Genomic DNA, 22,392 nt, shown 5'->3' on the forward strand with positions numbered 1-22,392 from the left:
CTTTTGTATGGCTTGCAAGCTAAGAATGATTTTTACACTTTTTTTTTTTTTTTTTTTTTTTTTAATCATCATTTTATTGAGATATATTCACATACCACGCAGTCATACAAAACAAATGGTACTTTCGATTGTTTACAGTACCATTACATAGTTGTACATTCATCACCTAAATCAATCCCTGACACCTTCATTAGCGCACACACAAAAATAACAAGAATAATAATTAGAGTGAAAAAGAGCAATTGAAGTAAAAAAGAACACTAGGTATCTTTGTCTGTTTGTTTGCTTCCCCTACTTTTCTACACATCCATCCATAAACTAGACAAAGTGGAGTTTGGTCCTTATGGCATTCCCAATCCCACTGTCACCCCTCATAAGCTACATTTTTATACAACTGTCTTCGAGATTCATGGGTTCTGGGTTGTAGTTTAATAGTTTCAGGTATCCACCACCAGCTACCCCAATTCTTTAGAACCTAAAAAAGGTTGTCTAAAGTGTGCGTAAGAGTGCCCACCAGAGTGATCTCTCGGCTCGTTTTGGAATCTCTCTGCCACTGAAGCTTATTTCATTTCCTTTCACATCCCCCTTTTGGTCAAGAAGATGTTCTCCATCCCACGATGCCGGGTCTACATTCCTCCCCGGGAGTCATATTCCATGTTGCCAGGGAGATTCACTTCCCTGGGTGTCTGATCCCACGTAGGGGGGAGGGCAGTGATTTCACCTTTCAAGTTGGCTTAGCCAGAGAGAGAGGGCCACATCTGAGCAACAAAGAGGCATTCAGGAGGAGACTCTTAGGCACAAATACAGGGAGGCCTAGCGTCTCCTTTGCAGCAACCGTCTTCCCAAGGGTAAAACTTATGGTAGAGGGCTCAACCCATCAAACCACCAGTCCCCTATGTCTGTGGTCATGTTAGCAACCATGGAGGTGGGGTAGGCGAATACCCCTGCATTCTCCACAGGCTCCTCAAGGGGGCACAACATCTTTTTTTTTTTTTTCCTTGTTTGTCTTTTTTCTTTCTTTTTTTTTTTTTTTTTAACTTTCCCTTCTTTTTTCAAATCAACTGTATGAAAAAAAAGTTAAAAAGAAAACCAACATACAATAAAAAAACATTTCAAAGAGACCATAGCAAGGGAGTAAGAAAAAGACAACTAACCTAAGATAACTGCTTAACTTCCAACATGTTCCTACTTTACCCCAAGAAAGTTACATAATATAGCAACATTTCAGTGAACTTGTTCCTACTACATCCATCAGAAATTAACAGACCATAGTCATTTCTGGGCATCCCCAGAACGTTAAATAGCTTATCTGTTCTTCTTGGATTATTGTTCCCCCTTCCTTAATTGCTCTCTACTGCTAGTTCCCCTACATTCTACATTATAAACCATTTGTTTACATTTTTCAAAGTTCACATTAGTGGTAGCATATAATATTTCTCTTTTTGTGCCTGGCTTATTTCGCTCAGCATTATGTCTTCAAGGTTCATCCATGTTGTCATATGTTTCACCAGATCGTTCCTTCTTACTGCCGCATAGTATTCCATCGTGTGTATATACCACATTTTATTTATCCACTCATCTGTTGAAGGACATTTGGGTTGTTTCCATCTCTTGGCAATTGTGAATAATGCTGCTATGAACATTGGCGTGCAGATATCTGTTCGTGTCACTGCTTTCCGATCTTCCGGGTATATACCGAGAAGTGCAATCGCTGGATCGAATGGTAGCTCTATATCTAGTTTTCTAAGGAACTGCCAGACTGACTTCCAGAGTGGCTGAACCATTATACAGTCCCACCAACAATGAATAAGAGTTCCAATTTCTCCACATCCCCTCCAGCATTTGTAGTTTCCTGTTTGTTTAATGGCAGCCATTCTAACCGGTGTTAGATGGTATCTCATTGTGGTCTTAATTTGCATCTCTCTAATAGCTAGTGAAGCTGAACATTTTTTCATGTGTTTCTTGGCCATTTGTATTTCCTCTTCAGAGAACTGTCTTTTCATATCTTTTGCCCATTTTATAATTGGGCTGTCTGTACTATTGTCATTGAGTTGTAGGATTTCTTTGTATATGCAAGATATCAGTCTTTTGTCAGATACATGGTTTCCAAAAATTTTTTCCCATTGAGTTGGCTGCCTCTTTACCTTTTTGAGAAATTCCTTTGAGGTGCAGAAACTTCTAAGCTTGAGGAGTTCCCATTTATCTATTTTCTCTTTTGTTGCTTGTGCTTTGGGTGTAAAGTCTAGGAAGTGGCCTCCTAATACAAGGTCTTGAAGATGTTTTCCTACATTATCTTCTAGGAGTTTTATGGTACTTTCTTTTATATTGAGATCTTTGGTCCATTTTGAGTTAATTTTTGTGTAGGGGGTGAGGTAGGGGTCCTCTTTCATTCTTTTGGATATGGATATCCAACTCTCCCAGCCCCATTTGTTGAAAAGACCATTATGGCTCAGTTCGGTGACTTTAGGGGCCTTATCAAAGATCAGTCGGCCATAGATCTGAGGGTCTATCTCTGAATTCTCAATTCGATTCCATTGATCTATATGTCTGTCTTTGTGCCAGTACCATGCTGTTTTGGCAACTGTGGCTTTATAATAAGCTTCAAAGTCAGGGAGTGTAAGTCCTCCCACTTCGTTTTTCTTTTTTAGAGTGTCTTTAGCAATTCGAGGCATCTTCCCTTTCCAAATAAATTTGATAACTAGCTTTTCCAAGTCTGCAAAGTAGGTTGTTGGAATTTTGATTGGGATTGCATTGAATCTGTAGATGAGTTTGGGTAGAATTGACATCTTAATGACATTTAGCCTTCCTATCCATGAACATGGAATATTTTTCCATCTTTTAAGGTCCCCTTCTATTTCTTTTAGTAGAGTTATGTAGTTTTCTTTGTATAGGTCTTTTACATCTTTGGTTAAGTTTATTCCTAGGTACTTGATTTTTTTAGTTGCTATTGAAAATGGTATCTTTTTCTTGAGTGTCTCTTCAGTTTGTTCATTTCTAGCATATAGAAACATTACTGACTTATGTGCATTAATCTTGTATCCCGCTACTTTGCTAAATTTGTTTATTAGCTCTAGTAGGTGTATCGTTGATTTCTCAGGGTTTTCTAGATATAAGATCATATCATCTGCAAACAATGACAGTTTTACTTCTTCTTTTCCAATTTGGATGCCTTTTATTTCTTTGTCTTGCCGGATTGCCCTGGCTAGCACTTCCAGCACAATGTTGAATAACAGTGGTGACAGCGGGCATCCTTGTCTTGTTCCTGATCTTAGAGGGAAGGCTTTCAGTCTCTCACCATTGAGTACTATGCTGGCTGTGGGTTTTTCATATATGCTCTTTATCATGTTGAGGAAGTTTCCTTCAATTCCTACCTTTTGAAGTGTTTTTATCAAAAAGGGATGTTGGATTTTGTCAAATGCTTTTTCAGCATCTATTGAGATGATCAATTGATTTTTCCCTTTCGAGTTTTTAATGTGTTGTAATACATTGATTGTTTTTCTTATGTTGAACCATCCTTGCATGCCTGGAATGAACCCCACTTGGTCATGGTGTATGATTTTTTTAATGTGTCTTTGGATTCGATTTGCAAGTATTTTGTTGAGGATTTTTGCATCTATATTCATTAGGGAGATTGGCCGGTAGTTTTCCTTTTTTGTAGCATCTTTGCCTGGTTTTGGTATTAGATTGATGTTAGCTTCATAAAATGAGTTAGGTAGTGTTCCATTTTTTTCAATGTTTTGAAAGAGTTTGAGTAAGATTGGTATCAGTTCTTTCTGGAAAGTTTGGTAGAATTCCCCTGTGAAGCCATCTGGCCCTGGGCATTTATTTGTGGGAAGATTTTTGATGACTGATTGGATCTCTTTGCTTGTGATGGGTTGGTTGAGGTCTTCTATTTCTTCTCTGGTCAGTCTAGGTTGTTCATATGTTTCCAGGAAATTGTCCATTTCTTCTACATTATCCAGTTTGTTGCCATACAGTTGTTCATAATATCCTCTTATAATTTTTTTAATTTCTTCAGGATCTGCAGTTATGTCACCTTTTTCATTCATTATTTTGTTTCTATGGGTCTTCTCTCTTTTTGATTTTGTCAGTCTAGCTAGGGGCTTGTCAATCTTGTTGATCTTCTCAAAGAACCAACTTTTGGTGATATTTATCCTTTCTATTGTTTTTTTGTTCTCTATGTCATTTATTTCTGCTTTAATCCTTGTTATTTCTTTTCTTGTACTTGGTTTAGGATTGGTTTGCTGTTCATTTTCTAGCTTCTTCAGTTGATCCATTAGTTCTTTGATTTTGGCTCTTTCTTCCTTTTTAATATATGCGTTTAGTGCTATAAATTTCCCCCTTAGCACTGCTTTTGCTGCATCCCATAGGTTTTGGTATGTTGTGTTCTCATTTTCATTCGTCTCTATATATTTAGCAATTTCTCTTGCTATTTCTTCTTTAACCCACTGATTGTTTAGGAGTGTGTTGTTTAACCTCCAGGTATTTGTGAATTTTCTAAGTCTCTGATGGTTATTGACTTCTAATTGTATTCCATTGTGGTCAGAGAATGTGCTTTGAATAATTTCAATCTTTTTAAATTTATTGAGGCTTGTTTTATGTCCCAGCATATGATCTATTCTGGAGAAAGTTCCGTGAGCACTAGAAAAGTATGTGTATCCTGGTGATTTGGGATGTAATGTCCTGTAGATGTCTGTTAAATCTAATTCATTTATCAGATTGTTTAGGTTTTCAATTTCCTTATTGGTCTTCTGTCTGGTTGATCTATCTATAGGAGAGAGTGATGTGTTGAAGTCTCCCACAATTATTGTGGAAACATCAATTGCTTCCTTTAGTTTTGCCAATGTTTCTCTCATGTATTTTGTGGCACCTTGATTGGGTGCATAGACATTTACGATTGTTATTTCTTCTTGCTGAATTGCCCCTTTTATTAGTATGTAGTGGCCTTCTTTGTCTCTCAAAACCTCCCTGCATTTGAAGTCTATTTTATCTGAGATTAATATTGCTACACCTGCTTTCTTTTGGCTGTAGCTTGCATGAAATATTTTTTTCCATCCTTTCACTTTCAGTTTCTTTGTGTCCCTGTGTCTAAGATGAGTCTCTTGTATGCAACATATTGATGGTTCATTTTTTTTGATCCATTCTGCGAATCTATATCTTTTAATTGGGGAGTTTAATCCATTTACATTCAACGTTAAAACCGTGAAGGCATTTCTTGAATCGGCCATCTTATCCTTTGGATTATGTTTGCCATATTTTTCCCTCTCTCTATTAATATCCTTTATTGTACCCATACCGAATCTCTTTAGTACTGAACCTTTCTCCAAGTCTCTCTGTCCTGTCTTTGTTTCTCTGTCTGTAGGGCTCCCTTTAGTATCTCCAGTAGGGCAGGTCTCTTGTTAGCAAATTCTCTCAGCATTTCTTTGTCTGTGAAAAATTTAAGCTCTCCCTCAAATTTGAAGGAGAGCTTTGCTGGATAAAGTATTCTTGGCTGGAAATTCCTCTCACTCAGAATTTTAAATATATCGTGCCACTGCCTTCTTGCCTCCATGGTGGCTGCTGAGTAGTCACTACTTAGTCTTATGCTGTTTCCTTTGTATGTGGTGAATTGCTTTTCTCTTGCTGCTTTCAGAACTTGCTCCTTCTCTTCTATGTTTGACAGTGTGATCAGTATATGTCTCGGAGTGGGTTTTTTTGGATTTATTCTATTTGGAGTTCGCTGAGCATTTATGATTTGTGTATTTATGTTGTTTAGAAGATTTGGGAAGTTTTCCCCAACAATTTCTTTGAATACTCTTCCTAGACCTTTACCCTTTTCTTCCCCTTCTGGGACACCAATGAGTCTTATATTCGGACGTTTCATATTATCTATCATATCCCTGAGGTCCATTTCGAGTTTTTCAATTTTTTTCCCCATTCTTTCTTTTATGCTTTCATTTTCCATTCTGTCATCTTCCAGGTCACTGATTCGTTGTTCAACTTCCTCTAGTCTTGTACTATGAGTGTCCAGAATCTTTTTAATTTGGTCAACAGTTTCTTTAATTTCCATAAGATCATCCATTTTTTTATTTAGTCTTGCAGTGTCTTCTTTATGCTCTTCTAGGGTCTTCTTGATTTCCTTCATATCCCGTACTAGGGTCTCATTGTTCATCTTTAGTTCTTTGAGTAGCTGCTCTAGGTGGTGTGTCTCTTCTGGTCTTTTGATTTGGGTGCTTGGGCTTGGGTTATCCATATCGTCTGGTTTTTTCATATGCTTTATAATTTTCTGTTGTTTTTGGCCTCGTGGCATTTGCTGAACTTGATAGGGTTCTTTTAGGGTTTGTAGACCAGTTGAAGTCCTTATCTCTAATTTATCAGATCTACAGCTTCGTGGAGTACACTTTCTCTAACTAACCAGCAGGTGGCGTCCACGAGCCACCTGTTCTCCACAAGCCAGATCTCCCCTGCTTAGCCTTTTTGGTGAGTGGGGGAGTGAGTCTTGTGGGGCCCAATTGGTGTACCAAGCTTGCGTGTGTAGTTGGTGTTGCCTGCCCTGTATGTGGGGCGTGTTTCTGGGCAGTCGGGGAGGGGGGGTGGCCCTAACAATCAAATCTCCCTGATGATCCTAGAGTTTTAAAGCTACTGCAATTGTCTAATCCTTCAGTTCAGTCCTGCCACAGTTTGTCTCTGCCACTGACCCACAAGTCTTTGGTATTGGCGTATGGCTCCTGAGACTTGCAAGTGGGCCCCTCTTCCAGGCTGTGCACCCCGGGTCCTCTGTTGAGGGATGACTGTGCTATGTCACAGGTGAGTGCCGTCCCCCCAGGGCAGTTCTGGGCTGCTGGGCTGTGTTGGGAGGCTCCCAGTCTGCTCAAATGATGGCTGAATGGGGCTCTGTTAATTCACACTGCTCCCCCTTCCCAGCTCTGGGACATTCAGCTGAGGTTGCAGGGAAGGCTAATGTCCACGCCCAGTTTTTGTGGTGTGTGCCTGTTATTTGAAGCACTTCCGTCACACTGGGTTGTCTGGGGCAGCTCTGGGCTATGGGGCTGGCGATGGGCAGGAGTGTTTCCTGTCCACCAGGATGGTGGCTGTGAGCGGACACCCCCCTTTTCTTGGGAAGTTGTGTTGTTTAGTGAATTTTCTCAGCCACTGGATTATTGCCTTTTGTCTCAGAGCTCTCTTAGTTCTGCTCTTGACTTGACGTGCCCAAATTTCAATTCTTTGAAGCTTTCTGTATTGAGCTTCTTAGAGTAATTGTTTTAGAAAAAGCAAAAAGGATTTAAAAAAAAAAAAAAAAAAAAAAAAAAACGGCCCTCCTCAGAGATCTAATGGGTTATTGAAATGCTAATAGACAAAGCAACCAGGGCCATTAAGGAAAGGTGCACAGGGCAGAGAGATCAGCCTTGCTTCGGGATTTGCATATGCGCCTCAAGGCCTGATCTCTGCCCTTCCCCTTTCTGTGTTCACCAGAACTCCAAAAATCCTCTGCTTTTATTTTGGAGTTTTTCGTGTTGTTTTTTTTCTATGCCTGTCTCCTCTCTGCTGGGCTGGCTGCTCTCAGAGTCTCTGGTGTCTGGTCTCAGTCTATCTATGGTTGGAGTTTGAATCAGTAGAATGAGTTTCCGATAAGAGCAGCCACTGCAATTCTCCCTTCTCCTTCCTGGAGCTGACAGCCCCTCCTCCCCCGGGACTGAGCCTGGCAGGGAGGGGCGCGGGTCCCCTGGCCGCAAAAACTTACAGATTTCGCTGATCTCAGCAGTTCCACGTTTTCATGAGTGTTGTATGAAGTATGCCCAAAGACAGATTGCTCTGTGGTGTCCAGTCCACGCAGTTCCTGGCTTTTTACCTACTTTCCTGGAGGAGTAACTAAAACATACAGCTCACCAGTCTGCCATCTTGCCCCGCCTCCTCGATTTTTACACTTTTAAAGGGTTGTGGGAAAAAAAAAAAGTGAAGAAGAAAAAGTATATGTGACAACAACTGTGTAAGTTTTGCAAAGCCTAGCAGTTTATCTGGCCCTTACAGAAAGTCTTTTGACAAACTTGATATACTAGAAAGAGTGTAGGTTTTGCTGTTAAACAGATCTGGATTAAAATCTGGGGCGACTCTTAATTACTTTGTAAAACTGCCCATGTTTGGTTACTTGCAGTTCAGTTTTCTTCACCTATAAAATGCGTATGCCGATATAATGAAGCTCTTACTATGAAATTCAGAGTCATTATCTTTTGAAGTATGTTTTCCTTAAAATTTCTAAATAAAGTCTTACTAAAACAACACAGTATAAATTTAAATTGAGGTATTTTTAAATTTGAAAAAAATCTCATGTTTAGTCTTTGTTCTCTCCTCCATTTATATTAGATCAAATGCATCTTTGACTAACAACCAGAACTTAATCCAGAGCCTAAGGGATGATTTAAATAAAGTAAGAACTGAAAAAGAAACCATTCAGAAGGACTTAGATGCCAAAATAATGGATATCCAAGAAAAAGTCAAAACTATTACTCAAGTCAAGAAAATTGGACGTAGGTACAAGACTCAATATGAAGAACTTAAAGCACAACAGGATAAGGTATTTTGAGGAAATTAAAAATTATTAAAATGATGCTTAAATCTTATTTGTAATTTTCTGGTTTTTAGGTTCTAGCCTTGAGTCTAAACTTAAATATCTTTATTTGGTTTAAGATTGGTTTATAATTTGTCACAGAGGACATTATAAACCAGTAAAAAAATTTTGGTAAATGCTGTGTATTTTAGTTCTGTTTTCGGATTTCAAATACTATCGCTTTTTAAAGTTCTGTTCTCATAATTTCCTTGCTAATTAGAATTGTGTATGTTTAAAAAGAAAGTTCTTTATGATTAATCAGTTTGTTAGAGATTTAAATAAGGGTTTCAATCTCTAAATTTAAATCTCATTTAAATTTAAATAAGGGTTTGTTTATGTTAACTACCTGTCAAAAATATTAAGTTCTTTTTTTATTTTGAATCAAAATCTTGTATTTAACTTCACAGGGTAAGAAACTGATATATTGATTTAATCACAAATTTATTGTATATCAAATTAAAAATGTATTTAAAGGGGAAAAAAAATCCAAAATCTTACCCCTCAGTGTTAACCATGGCTTGTGTCTTAATATATTTTCCTTATATATGAATAATGTTTTTCCATAGAAATGAGATTATTTGATATATTCTTTGGCAAAAAATCATCTTCAAGTGTCCACTTGCTTTTTCGTTAGATTACTGTGGAAGTATATTTCTTTGTTAAGCCATCACCTATAATGCATCATCATTTTGATTAGCTGGTTACTATACAATTGTATAAAAAGAAAAACAAAACCATAACCTTTTTAACTAACCTATTTACTATTTTAACATAACCTATTTACTTTTGGACATTAAAGTTGTTCCATAGAAAATTCATTTATGAATACCTTTAATTTTTTTTTTTTTTTTTTTTTTTGCGTAGCTCTGATTATTTCTTTGGATGAAGTTTCTGAAATGGAATTATTGAATGTACATATGCAGTTATATTATTACTACTTGTTGTTTAGGTAATGGAGTCCTCAGCTCAGTCTTCTGGAGACCACCAGGAACAGCATGTCTCAGTCCAGGAAATGCAGGAGCTCAAAGAAACCCTCAACCAAGCTGAAACAAAGACAAAATCACTAGAGAATCAAGTAGACAATCTTCAGAAGGTATGAGTGAGAGTAGTGAAAGGTGTTATGTCCCTCATTCGCTATTTTGTGTGTTCCTAAAGAACCTAAGTATTGAACACTGACAAGATTTGATCTGTTATGTGGAAATGTATATATTTTATCCTTTGCACTTTGAATGGTTCTTGTTTGTAAATAGTAAAGTGTTCACTTACTTGGTTTTACTACCATTTTTGTTTATAATTCCATTTAATCTTCAGCAAATTAGTATTACATGTTAAGTCTATACAGTTTGCATTGATTTGATTGACTTAATTGGTGAATACTTTGTTTTCCTTTAAAAGACATTATCTGAAAAAGAAACAGAAGCAAGAAATCTGCAGGAACAGACTGTGCAGCTTCAATCCGAACTCTCACGACTTCGTCAAGATCTTCAAGATAGAACTACACAGGAGGAGCAGCTCCGGCAACAGATAACTGAAAAGGAAGAAAAAACAAGAAAGGCTATTGTAGCAGCAAAATCAAAAATTGCACACTTAGCTGGTAACTTTCTGTTTACTTTAAGATTTGAATGATAGTGAAAATTGGTTATTTGATGCAGATTTAGAATTAAACAGGAAAGAAAAGAAATACTGTAAAGTGATTGTTTGGGGCCTTAAATATTAGATTTATTCATTTGGGTGTATGAGCTAGAGCAGTCTCAGTTTCAGAGTTTTCAAATAATGAGCATGTTTATGATTTATTTATGAAGTCTTTCTTAATTGTTGGCTGGTAATGATGTAGTGTTACTCTTCTTTTGGATGTAATTATTACTACCTCTGGTAGAGATCCCTTGGGTCCAGGCTGTGCTGCCCAGAGGCCTTCTGTAAACTCCTAGACAGTATTGGATTATAGCAGCACAGGGATTTTTCTGTGCCTCTCTTGACTGATGTCTCCTCTGGCCCTTGAAGGAGAATACCATGTCACATTTATGAGGAGCCCACTGCTATAAGGCTTAAGTAGGTGAATAAACTGCTTAGTAGGTAAATAAAATGCCAAATGATTTGGGTTTTTGTTTTTGTTTTTGTTTTTGGTGTATATGACATAGATACATGAAATGAAAATGTTGTAATTTATAATATTCCTACACTTAATATATTTAAATATCAAAGGTCATATAGAAGGCTTCTGTTGATTATAATTTCTGATAGGCTTTTAACCTAAGATCTTTATTGGTGAAAAGCTATGTATTTTTATATTTGACTTACTATATTTATGTTGGAGTAAGAAATTAAATATGCATATTTGCTCATTGAGATGTTACAGTGTATCAATTAACTAAATTTTAAAGCACAGTAGTGGAATCTGGTATGACTCTTACATACCTAAAAAGTCCATGAATATGCTTTATTTCTAGTATTTTATTATAATAATAAAATAATCACATGGTTACTTCTTTAGGTGTAAAAGATCAGCTAACTAAAGAAAATGAGGAGCTTAAACAAAGGAATGGAGCCTTAGATCAGCAGAAGGACGAATTGGATGTACGTATGACTGCTCTTAAGTCCCAGTATGAAGGTAGAATTAGTCGTTTGGAAAGAGAACTCAGGGAGCAGCAAGAGAGACATCTTGAGCAAAGAGATGAGCCTCAAGAATCTTCTAATAAGGTGATTACCTAATTCTCTTCAAATGACAACTCATTTTTTCTTTGTACATTTTGCTTGAAATTGCCTGGTGTTTTAGGAGCCTTTGTCAAAGTGAGTCTGCTAAAATTCAAAGTACATAGAAAAATTAGCAATAGTGAAATATTTTGATAACATTGTTTAGTGAAATCTTGGGGGGTTGGCACAGTAATTGGTATTCTTTTTGTAGGCCCCAGAACAGCAGAGACAAATCACATTGAAAACAACTCCAGCTTCTGGTGAAAGAGGAATGTGAGTTTTACTTCTTTTGCAGTCTGTTGTCTGTTATCTGTTTTTCTTTTAAAGTTCCAGGGAAGATATTGTGATTTTTTGGGAGGAAAACAGAAATCATTGTGCAATAAAAATATATACTGTATATACTAAAAGAACTATTTGTTCCTGCAAAAAACTATTTGTCATGCCATTGCCAACTTCTCCCCACCCCCCTCAGAGCTCTTGCTTTCAGCATACATTGTACATTGTTGGATAAAGCTTTGTAACAGAAAATGTCTCTCATCTTTTAATTTCTGATTGGCTAAACATTGAAGTGGGCTACTAATTTTCCCTATGATGTCATATGCTAACAAATAAATGAGATTGGGGTGAGGCTTAGTTGGATTCAGTTATTCAATAGTTGAATACATTCTGCATTATAATATATTGCAATAAATCCTAAAGGATCCCCTCTGGAGCATTTCCTGCATGGTTTTTAATGCTTGAATTCAAACTTCTTATTGAAGTTTTGAAATATTTGGTGAACTGAAAAATATAGAACCCTATTCACTGCCTCTTTAAGGATATTTTTAAAAATGCAAGAAGCCTACCCAAAGCAATGTAGGAAAAACAGAAATAATAAGGTCTGAACTCATATTAAGGTCATACGTGCTTAACACCCACTTATGAACAATAAATGCTCTGCTTTTAGTTGAGTTTATGTACTTTACGAGAAATGTTTTTAGTAAATTAATATTATGCTTATGTTTTCCCCCTCTATAAGTGCCAGCACATCTGACCCACCAACAGCCAATATCAAACCCACTCCTGTTGTGTCTACTCCAAGTAAAGTGACAGCTGCAGCTATGGCTGGGAATAAGTCAACACCTAGAGCTAGTATCCGCCCAATGGTTACACCTGCAACTGTTACAAATCCTACTACTACACCAACAGCTACAGTGATGCCCACTACACAAGTGGAATCACAAGAAGGTACGTTAAATAATACAAATCTGATTTTAGTGTCTGCTTATTTAGATTTGGTGTGAGAAGAGGATAGTAACTTCAAGGACAAATGAAGCTCCCATTTAAGTTAAAGTCAGACTTAAAGTCAGACATCATAGTAAAAGTGGGTGGTTAATATTTTGAAGTGTGTGCCTTGCAGGATGCTTATTAATGCAACAATATTATCTCCTTTCCCCCTCCTTCCTGTTTTGTTTTGTTTTGTTTTTAAGATGAAGGGGGGAAAAGGCACACCTTATGTATATGGCATATTTTTCCAGAGACGTATTTTCCATTTTAATGGCAAAGAAAGATGATATGAAATAATTTTGGAAAGCCATGCTAATATTGATTTGTTTTAACTCAAACATCACTTTGTCACTGAAACTTCTCACCCTTTAATTGCTTCCTCCACTTTATTCTCCTGGCACTTTTGTTACCAGTATAGCACATTACTACTTTATGTCTTAGTCAGTTGTGGACATGTCACTAGAATGAACTCACGGTCAAGGATCATGTCTCAGTATTAAATCCTTTGACCTAATCCCAAATAGCTGTTAGTAAAACTTTGCTAAATGAGAGAATTCCTAAATGCTAGAATTCAGTAAATTCAGGCTTTAGAAATATATGGTGTATGCATAGGGTATGAAAGTATAGAATATTTTATTTCAGCTATATTCAATAAAAAGATTATCAGATACAATATCAGCTAAACTGATCTTAATGTTCATAGGACATTAATTAAAAACAAGGTACTTAATCAAAACTTATAATTTGATTTTGAGCTTCTTAATTTATTTTCCTAGGTCATAATTTCAGTGGAAAAATAATAGATAAGAAAACAGTTTCAGATATTTATTATGTAATTCAGCCAGCAATTTATCACAGGCTACCATACCAGTCACACAGGTAATGTAAAATGCATGGTACCTCATCTTTGCTCACAGTGTTTTATCTAGTAAATGACAAAAGATACGCACACAAATTACTATGGAAAATGTGACTTACACCACAGAATAGGGAAGGATAATGCCAGCTTTGGTAAAGAAGACTTACTGTCATGTTTATTTTCATGTCAAAAATAATTGCTTTTGTTCTTTGTAAAACTACTGAAATAGAAACCATTTTAATGATTTAATATTATCATTATTTTTCAGCCATGCAGTCAGAAGGGCCTGTGGAACATGTTCCAGTTTTTGGAAGTACAAGTGGATCTGTTCGTTCTACTAGTCCTAATGTCCAGCCTTCTATCACTCAGCCTCTTTTAACCGTTCAGCAGCAAACACAGGCTACAGCTTTTGTGCAACCTACTCAACAGAGTCATCCTCAGATTGAGCCTGCCAGTCAAGACCTGTCCCCAAACATAGTAGAGGTTGTTCAGAGTTCACCCATTGAGCGGCCTTCTACTTCCACAGCAGTATTTGGCACTGGTGAGATTACTTTTTTTTTTCTTTTGATTTTTGTTTTTAGATGAGGTTACTTTTTAAGTGAAGTTGGGGTAGAGCTGTGTACTTGGTATAGTTTCTTGGATGTAATACATATGTACCTGTTTTCTAGGCCTTAGAATGAATTGAGGTATTCCTAACATTTTATGTCATGTTTACTACTGAATTCTATTTTGTGTTATTTTTTCTGTTATTAAGTAATGTCGTCTTCACTTTTGGTTATTTTTTGACTTTTTATAAAGGCGATACAATCTAAGACATATTATCTGTAACTTAATATAGGTCCTGAGTACTAAAAGATAGCTAAGACCAGACCATATAAACCATTTCAAATATAAACATATACAGTATAAATTTTTTTTTATCCAAAGAGTAATGGGTTTTGAAAACTATAAAAAGGCCTATGTAAACTTTGAATAGCAATTATTTACAGTCAATGTATTACTGGAAAAGTCAGCTGGCTTTATTAACAAAGTTAAGGTTGTTAGTATAGGAATATTGCTTCAGAGCATAAGTTGCTCTTTATTTACACATAGGTTAGGAGGAACAAATTACACTAATGGTAATTTATATAGGACTTGGTTGATTACATTCTAATAATCTGTCCAATTAAATGTGTATTTTGTTTTTACAAAGTTAAATGACCATATTAGCTAATTAAAAAGTTTTTCAAATTATCTCTCTAAATTGAGTTCATTATTGTGCCCTTATCTCAAGGTTTAAATTATGTAATTTCAAAGTTTCAGCTACCCCAAGTTCTTCTTTGCCAAAGCGTACACGTGAAGAAGAGGAGGATAGCACCATGGAAGCGTCAGACCAAGTCTCTGATGATACAGTGGAAATGCCTCTTCCAAAGAAATTGAAAACTGTTACACCAGTAGGACCTGAAGTGAGAAAGTTTTTTCTTTTTCTTTTTACATTTACCAATAGGGCTAAGATAATTTTTTCAGCTATTGGTAGTATTATTAGGTGAGTTGACCTTTTAGGGTCAAAATCCATTATCTGGGGAAAAAACTCTTATTGAACTTACTACATACAAAGTTTCAGTTTATATCCTTTTTTTTTGCTATTGCCAACAATGTTTTATATTCTTTGCTTCTCTTTAATTGAATTATTTCACATTTATTTTAATTTAAAAAGCAGTTATAGAAACAAGTTGATTTCCCTTTTAAAGTTTTTTTTTAAATTCTAAAAATAAGAAATTTATAGGCTCATGGGTATTTTAAACTTATTCTTTATTTTATTTGTTGAAGCTATATTATTGTAGGTTTTATTATCAAACATTAACACCACTAAGTTCATTTTATTAGCGTATCTTAATTAATGTTCATAAATTAAACTTAATTCCCAACCCTGAAGAAGAATTAGTCATATTTTGTAAATAAAAAGAAATTAACACTTCGATGTATGGCTCATAAACTTGTAAATTGAGTTTTGTTTTTTTGGGAGGGCTAGCTGAATAGGTATGCCTTCATCTAGTGGAACAGTGGTTAAAACACTCATATATTATGATTCAGGAAGAAGTTATGGCAGAAGAAAGTACTGATGGAGAGGTGGAGACTCAAGTATACAACCAAGATTCTCAAGATTCCATTGGAGAAGTAAGTAAAAACATACTTTTAAATAACAAAGAAACGGTTGCTTTCAATGAATGAAATTAGCTTTCAGAAATTTAAATGTTACTTGGAGTTTTCTTATCTTGTTCCTTTTATATTTAATCAGCTATTACTAGAATTAACCAGTACAATTTCTGCTTTGTTTGATTTTCTCCCATTAGTATATTGCCTTCTAAATGTATGTTAAGGAAATCTTCCCATCTGTAAACAGCACAGGTTTTCCAAATTAAGAATTGTCATAAGCAAAGATTAGTCATCACTGTTTTAATTATTTGGAAGGACAGAGTGCTGGTTTAGTCTCGAGTTATTCTATAGTGCCCTTTTTGGTAGTCTTTTGTTAATTCTATTGATTCCCTTACTGAATTAAAATAATTCATGTAAGGAAATGTGGTTGTACCTGTCTTCATTTTTTAGCAGAAACTTTGAAGTTACAAAGGATTTCATTCCTGGCTCTACCACTTAGAAACTTTGTGACCGTAAGCAAGTCATTAATTGTCTCTAGACCTCAATTTTCTTACACATAAGAGTAATAAAACATAATTTATAGGATTATAAAATACTAGAATAGTACCTGTCCTGTATTAGGCACTCAGGATATTATTTATTTTCCTTCCATTCCTCTGTCCCCCAAGGAGAAAATTGATATATAGTAATATCAGTAATTGTTAATAGAACGCATAACTGTATGCTGCAGATGTTATTTTAAGAAATTTGCATCTATCAGTGTATCTAATCATAACAACCTGCTATTTTGTAGGTAAAGAAACTGAGGCCCATTTGTACCCAGGTTCACACACTGGGGATTTGAATGCAGTCTAATTCCTGTCTGTCACTTGAGACAGGCAATTCTTTCCCTCTGGATAACCCTTCAGGATCATTTTATTGTAAAATTATTTTATCTGTGTAAAATTAAAGAATTTTCTCACAGTAATTATAAGTAAACATATATTGCAAGTAAAATTTAGTTTCTTGGATGCATTAATTTTGGAAGTTAATTTTACCAGTTTTCCTTGGCTAGAAATAGAAAACTAAATATTCAGAATACATATTACAGTTTCATGTATCTTGCAGAGATCGTAAAGATAACTTAAAAGAAAGATGTGAATTTCTATTTTATTGTCAGACTTGATCAAATTGTACTGTAGTCTTCTATGAAAAGCTGTTTCTTGAGATTGGCAAAACTGTCTGTAACTCAAAAATTCCATTTTACTTTCCATTCTGCCCTTCTAGCACTATCTATTGAATGTATAACAGTTCATTGTCCTGATTTTCTGATGATGATGCATATGTTTTTTTATAAATGTTGCTTTTCTGATATAAGCATGTCAATCTGAGGCACATTTTAAATCATACCATGACTTACTAATTTTTTCCATTGCAGGGAACAATCTTTTTATATGAATTATTTAGTTCACAAGATATTACTGCTGCCTTGTATAAAAAATAGATTTTACTGAGTGTTTAAGCCAAAAAGTAGACATTTAACTTTGTAGAGTAAAATATCAGAATTAAAGTTAGAGTTATAGTTTATTTCAGTAGGTAACTGAAAATGGAATTATGAGAAAATCTTTTGCACAAATAATTAATGTCTGAGATCTTAAATGTGGTTCAAAGGATTAGGGTAGCCATCAGTTTTTTGGAAAGAAGGTTTCGTTGTAAAAAGACAATCTTAAGACTTAATTTTAGTGTGTTTTTTTTTCACATTATTTCTGGTTTGGGAGTTTCTTTTTATCCTCAATAAAATATAAGCCTGTGGGCATTATTTTTTCTGGCTTTGCTCAGCAGCTCCACTGTCAACTAACCACATTGGCTGTTGAGGTAGTCCAAATTGAGATGTGTTGCAAGTATAAAATACACATCAGATTGTGAAAACTTAGTGTGAAAAAAGAAGGTGAAATAGTTGATGGAGATTTTTACATTGATTATATGTTTAATATTTTGGATGTATTAAGAAGATACTAAAATTGAAATCACCTGTTTCTGTTTTTTTTAAAAGTGACTATTAGAAAGTTTTTATTTAATATGTAACTCATATTGTGACTCACATTATATTTGTGTTGGACAATACTAATCTTACAGTATTACACTGGTAGTTTTGAACAAACATGTATTCATGTATCTTTACATATTTTTTCTCTTTTTTTTTATTGCTGTATTCAGATATTTAAGCTTCTTTGGGGAAGACAGTAAAGAAACCCAATGGTTTATTTTCTTTGGTATATACTACAAATTAATTCTAGTTTTGAAAACCATATATTTGAAAGTAAAATGCTACTGATCTATAAGTATTCCTTAGTTTTTACTTTTATTTATCACTATCACACTGATAGTTTTAAGTATATTTGACTTTTTTTTTTTTTAAGGGAGTCACCCAGGGAGATTATACTCCTATGGAAGACAGTGAAGAAACCTCTCAGTCCCTACAAATAGATCTGGGACCCCTTCAGTCAGATCAGCAAACAACAACTTCTTCACAGGATGGCCAAGGCAAAGGAGATGATGTCATTGTAATTGACAGTGATGATGAAGAAGAGGATGATGATGAAAATGATGGAGACCATGAGGTAAATATGGCTTGAAATTATCCAGTGCTTTTCAACTGTTGGATGAAAATTTCAAATCTTGGGACTACTAATGCATCGACCAGTAAATTCTGATTTCCTATCAGTTTCAGTGATTATTTTGCCCTTCTTTTATCCTGATTAATTCTCGTATAAAATTGAGCATAGAGCAAGGGTTGGAAAATCCCAGTTCTTTTTTATGATTGCTAAGCCTTTAGGATTTGTTCTCAAACTGAATCTTAAATCTTACTGATAAATGATTGCATGTTTTTGATTCTAATCTCTGTGGCTTCTAGAAATAAAAAGAAACAAAAAGATATTTTTTCTCTTGGAGCCCCATAGTCCACATCAGAAGTAGTTGAGGTGTCATCCTCATCAAAGCATATTTTAAGTGAAACTTTGTGTTTTAATTTGGGGTTTAATCCTTTATTGGCTTCTCATTTTAGATTGTTTTCATAATAAAGCAACTTTTCTTAAAAGCCCATTGTGTAATCCATCATTTTCTTCTTCAATTCCATCTATTTAAATTTAGAATTTATAGTGGACCACTTTACATTTCGTGGGCATCTAGGAGCTTCAGTCAAATATGGTATCAAGGTATGTACAGCATGTGTGCCATATCCTATGTCTCTATTTATATTTGGGAACTTTTTTACCAGGATTATGAGGAAGATGAGGAAGATGATGACGATGATGACGACACAGGAATGGGAGATGAGGGTGAAGATAGTAATGAAGGAACTGGTAGTGCAGATGGCAATGATGGGTATGAAGCTGACGATGCTGAGGTAACTGGCTAGAACTTGAACCGTTCTTTTTTACTGTTTTTTAAGGATGGAGAAAGGCCTGTATTTTCAGACACCAGACTTTTTTACCTTTTAAAATTTCTATTTTATTTGGCTGTGGTTTGGTTTGGCTAATTATTTGATATGATTTTCTAAGATAACTATTTGCATTTAGTTGTCACGTTTTGCATTTAGGGTGGTGATGGGACTGACCCAGGTACAGAAACAGAAGAAAGTATGGGTGGAGGTGAAAGTAATCAGAGAGCTGCTGATTCTCAGAACAGTGGTGAGATTTTTTTTTTTTTAGTCTTTTTTAATCGAGTATTTCTTGTAATGTTTTCTAAACTGAGATTACATTTAATTATGACGTAGATAATGAAATGTGTTTAGTAAATTGGTAAGAGATTGGCTCTAGTTTTAGCTTTGTCACCATTATACTCTCAAAATGTCTCCAATTTTATGACTGTGAGGTAGGGTGATTGTGGTACCTAACCAGACTTCTGGAGACTCAGAAATTTTGAAATCCATAACTGCTTTAAATGCCATATGTTGCTCCTGCTATTTTTAACAAGTTGAAAAATTAATTCAGGGGTTTCTTAATAGCATTAGCAGAAGTTCACAACCAGTTTAGAAGAGATCAGTCTAATCAAGCTGCATGTTTCAAGATTATTGGATATTGGAGGTTTATAAAATTGTCTGATTTTTTAATGAAAAAATGGTTTTATAGTCAGTATTTTATGCCACTTGTTGAATGTTGGAAAGGATGGGTCCTTGAGGTCCACTGAAAAAGGAGTAGGCAGTAAAAAATTGTGAAAATCATAGGAAATAAAACTCTTTGTCTTGGAGCCATTGTTTTAAAGAATTAATGATCACCTGGTATAATATCTTGATTTCACAGATAATATTGAGCCAAAATCATTAACAATAATAAAGTAAAGCCTAACATATTTAGACTGATGAGAGAACATTGATGTCTTTGTTTCTTTATAGACCTATATACTTAAAATTCCAAGGTGTGTTCTCATTTTAATTAAAGAAAGGACAGGCCCTTTCAACTGTTAAATTTTTTAAGAAAAAAATATATGAATACATATTAAGCCATATAATAAGTAGTAATCTTAGTTTTTAAGGGAGTTAAGGACGAAAGAGAAGTTGTTATTTGGCATTTGTTTGAGATTTGCATTTTATTAAATGTTTTATAAGTATGGAAATTTTGGGGTCATGTGGTTGGAATATAAGGGGAAACTTGGTTCCCTCTTTAGGAATGGAAATTTGTTTACCTCTTTAGAAGTTACCATTAGAAGTTAATTCCTTTGAGGGCAAGTTTTAATAATTTTCCCCAGATGCAAGGCACGTAATAGATGCTCATTAAATACTTGTTAGAGACCTTTTTTCTTTTTGCTTGTTTTTGGAGTTTTTACAGTCAAGCAAAAATAGGTCTTAGTGGTCTGAATAAAATTGTTAGTGAATGGATTGGGTACATGGACCAATAGTTGATGAATGCTTTTCTGAGCAATTTTACTTGTATTGAATTATTTAATTCTAATGATAAGCTTATAAAGTGTAGGTTCTGTGATGATCCTCAGTGTACTGATGTTCTGGTTTGTTAATGCTGCCATTATGCAAAATACTATTGATTGGCTTTTATAAAGGAGGTTTATTTGGTTACAGAGTTACGGTCTTAAGCCCATGAAAGTGTCCAAGCTAAGGTGTCAACAGGGTACCTTTGCGGAAGAATGACCAATGGCATCTGGAACACCTCTGTTGTCTGGGAAGGCATGTGGCTGGTGTCTTCTTCGTTTGCTCCCAGGCTGTTTCAAAATGGCGTTCTCCAAAATGTCCCTCACAGCTGCTCTGAGGTCCCTCTGTTTGTGAGCTCTTTTTGTAGGACTCCAGTGAACTAATCAAGACCTACCCTAAACGGGCAGGGCCACATTTCCATAGAAACATTCAATCAAGAGGTCACATGCTAATCATAGGTGCTACTTACATTTGGGTGGGTCACATCTCCATGGAAACACTCAATCAGAAAGTTCCAACCTAATCAACACTAATACGTGTGCCCCAACAAGATTGTATCAAAGAACATGGCTTTTCCTGGGGGACATAATATATACAAACCAGTATAACCAATGAAGAATCTGAGTCACTGAGAAGTAAAGCAACTTAACCAAGCTCATATAACTACTATTAGAGCTAGGATTTGATTCCAGACCTCCAACTTCTTAACCACTAAATTCTGTGATATCCTGTTCAACTTTTCACAGTGGGAGACAGCTTCTGTTCTTTCTACTGTGTGTGTAGAAGACATAGACCGTTGAATTTTTTTTTTATCTTCATTTTATTGAGATATATTCACATACCACGCAGTCATACAAAACAAATCGTACATTCGATTGTTCACAGTACCATTACATAGTTGTACATTCATCACCTAAATCAATCCCTGACACCTTCATTAGCACACACACAAAAATAACAAGAATAATAATTAAAGTGAAAAAGAGCAATTGAAGTAAAAAAGAACACTGGGTACCTTTGTCAGTTTGTTTGTTTCCTTCCCCTATTTTTCTACTCATCCATCCATAAACTAGACCAAGTGGAGTGTGGTCCTTATGGCTTTCCCAATCCCATTGTCACCCCTCATAAGCTACATTTTTATACAGTTGTCTTCGAGATTCATGGGTTCTGGGTTGTAGTTTGATAGTTTCAGGTATCCACCACCAGCTACCCCAATTCTTTAGAATCTAAAAAGGGTTGTCTAAATTGTGCATAAGAGTGCCCACCAGAGTGACCTCTCGGCTCCTTTTGGAATATCTCTGCCACTGAAGCTTATTTCATTTCCTTTCACATCCCCCTTTTGGTCAAGATGATGTTCTCCGTCCCACGATGCCAGGTCTACATTCCTCCCCGGGAGTCATATTCCACGTTGCCAGGGAGATTCACTCCCCTGGGTGTCTGATCCCATGTAGGGGGGAGGGCAGTGATTTCACCTTTCAAGTTGGCTTAGCTAGAGAGAGAGGGCCACATCTGAGCAACAAAGAGGCATTCGGGAGGAGGCTCTTGGGCACAATTATAAGGAGGCCTAGCCTCTCCTTTACAGCAGCCGTCTTCCCAAGGGTAAACCTATGGTAGAGGGCTCAACCCATCAAACCACCAGTCCCCTATGTCTGTGGTCATGTTGGCAGCCATCGAGGTGGGGTAGGTGAATACCCCTGCATTCTCCACAGGCTCCTCAAGGGGGCACTACATATTTTTTTCCTTTTTTTTTTTTTTTTTTAACTTTTTTTTCTTTTTTAAATCAACTGTATGAAAAAAAAATTAAAAAAAAAAAACAAAACATACAATAAAAGAACATTTCAAAGAGACCATAACAAGGGAGTAAGAAAAAGACAACTAACCTAAGACAACTAAAATTAAAAAGTGTCATTGTAAGGCTTTTCTTCAATTTCCTTCACTCTGTTTTAGTGTTAT

The 22,392-nt window shown here is 35.6% G+C and overlaps 1 protein-coding gene across 3 annotated transcripts in view; it reads left to right on the plus strand.

The window, feature by feature from the left end:
- TPR (translocated promoter region, nuclear basket protein) overlaps positions 1–22,392 on the plus strand; it is a 70,694-nt gene that overhangs the window by 33,315 nt on the left and 14,987 nt on the right. For 2 of the 3 annotated variants that reach the window (XM_037825151.1, XM_037825152.1), the window contains exons 32-43: positions 8,341–8,551; positions 9,534–9,677; positions 9,980–10,178; positions 11,076–11,281; positions 11,487–11,548; positions 12,294–12,502; positions 13,669–13,941; positions 14,697–14,845; positions 15,474–15,557; positions 17,936–18,136; positions 18,793–18,921; positions 19,114–19,204. In XM_037825151.1, the coding sequence (XP_037681079.1) occupies positions 8,341–8,551; positions 9,534–9,677; positions 9,980–10,178; positions 11,076–11,281; positions 11,487–11,548; positions 12,294–12,502; positions 13,669–13,941; positions 14,697–14,845; positions 15,474–15,557; positions 17,936–18,136; positions 18,793–18,921; positions 19,114–19,204 (1,958 nt within the window). Of the gene's footprint in view, positions 1–8,340; positions 8,552–9,533; positions 9,678–9,979; positions 10,179–11,075; positions 11,282–11,486; positions 11,549–12,293; positions 12,503–13,668; positions 13,942–14,696; positions 14,846–15,473; positions 15,558–17,935; positions 18,137–18,665; positions 18,922–19,113; positions 19,205–22,392 lie in introns of those variants that run through there. The other variant, XM_037825153.1, reaches the window with a different exon arrangement.

This window comes from Choloepus didactylus, chromosome 2, assembly GCF_015220235.1.
Source record: "Choloepus didactylus isolate mChoDid1 chromosome 2, mChoDid1.pri, whole genome shotgun sequence".
Taxonomy (NCBI): Eukaryota; Metazoa; Chordata; class Mammalia; order Pilosa; family Megalonychidae; genus Choloepus; species Choloepus didactylus.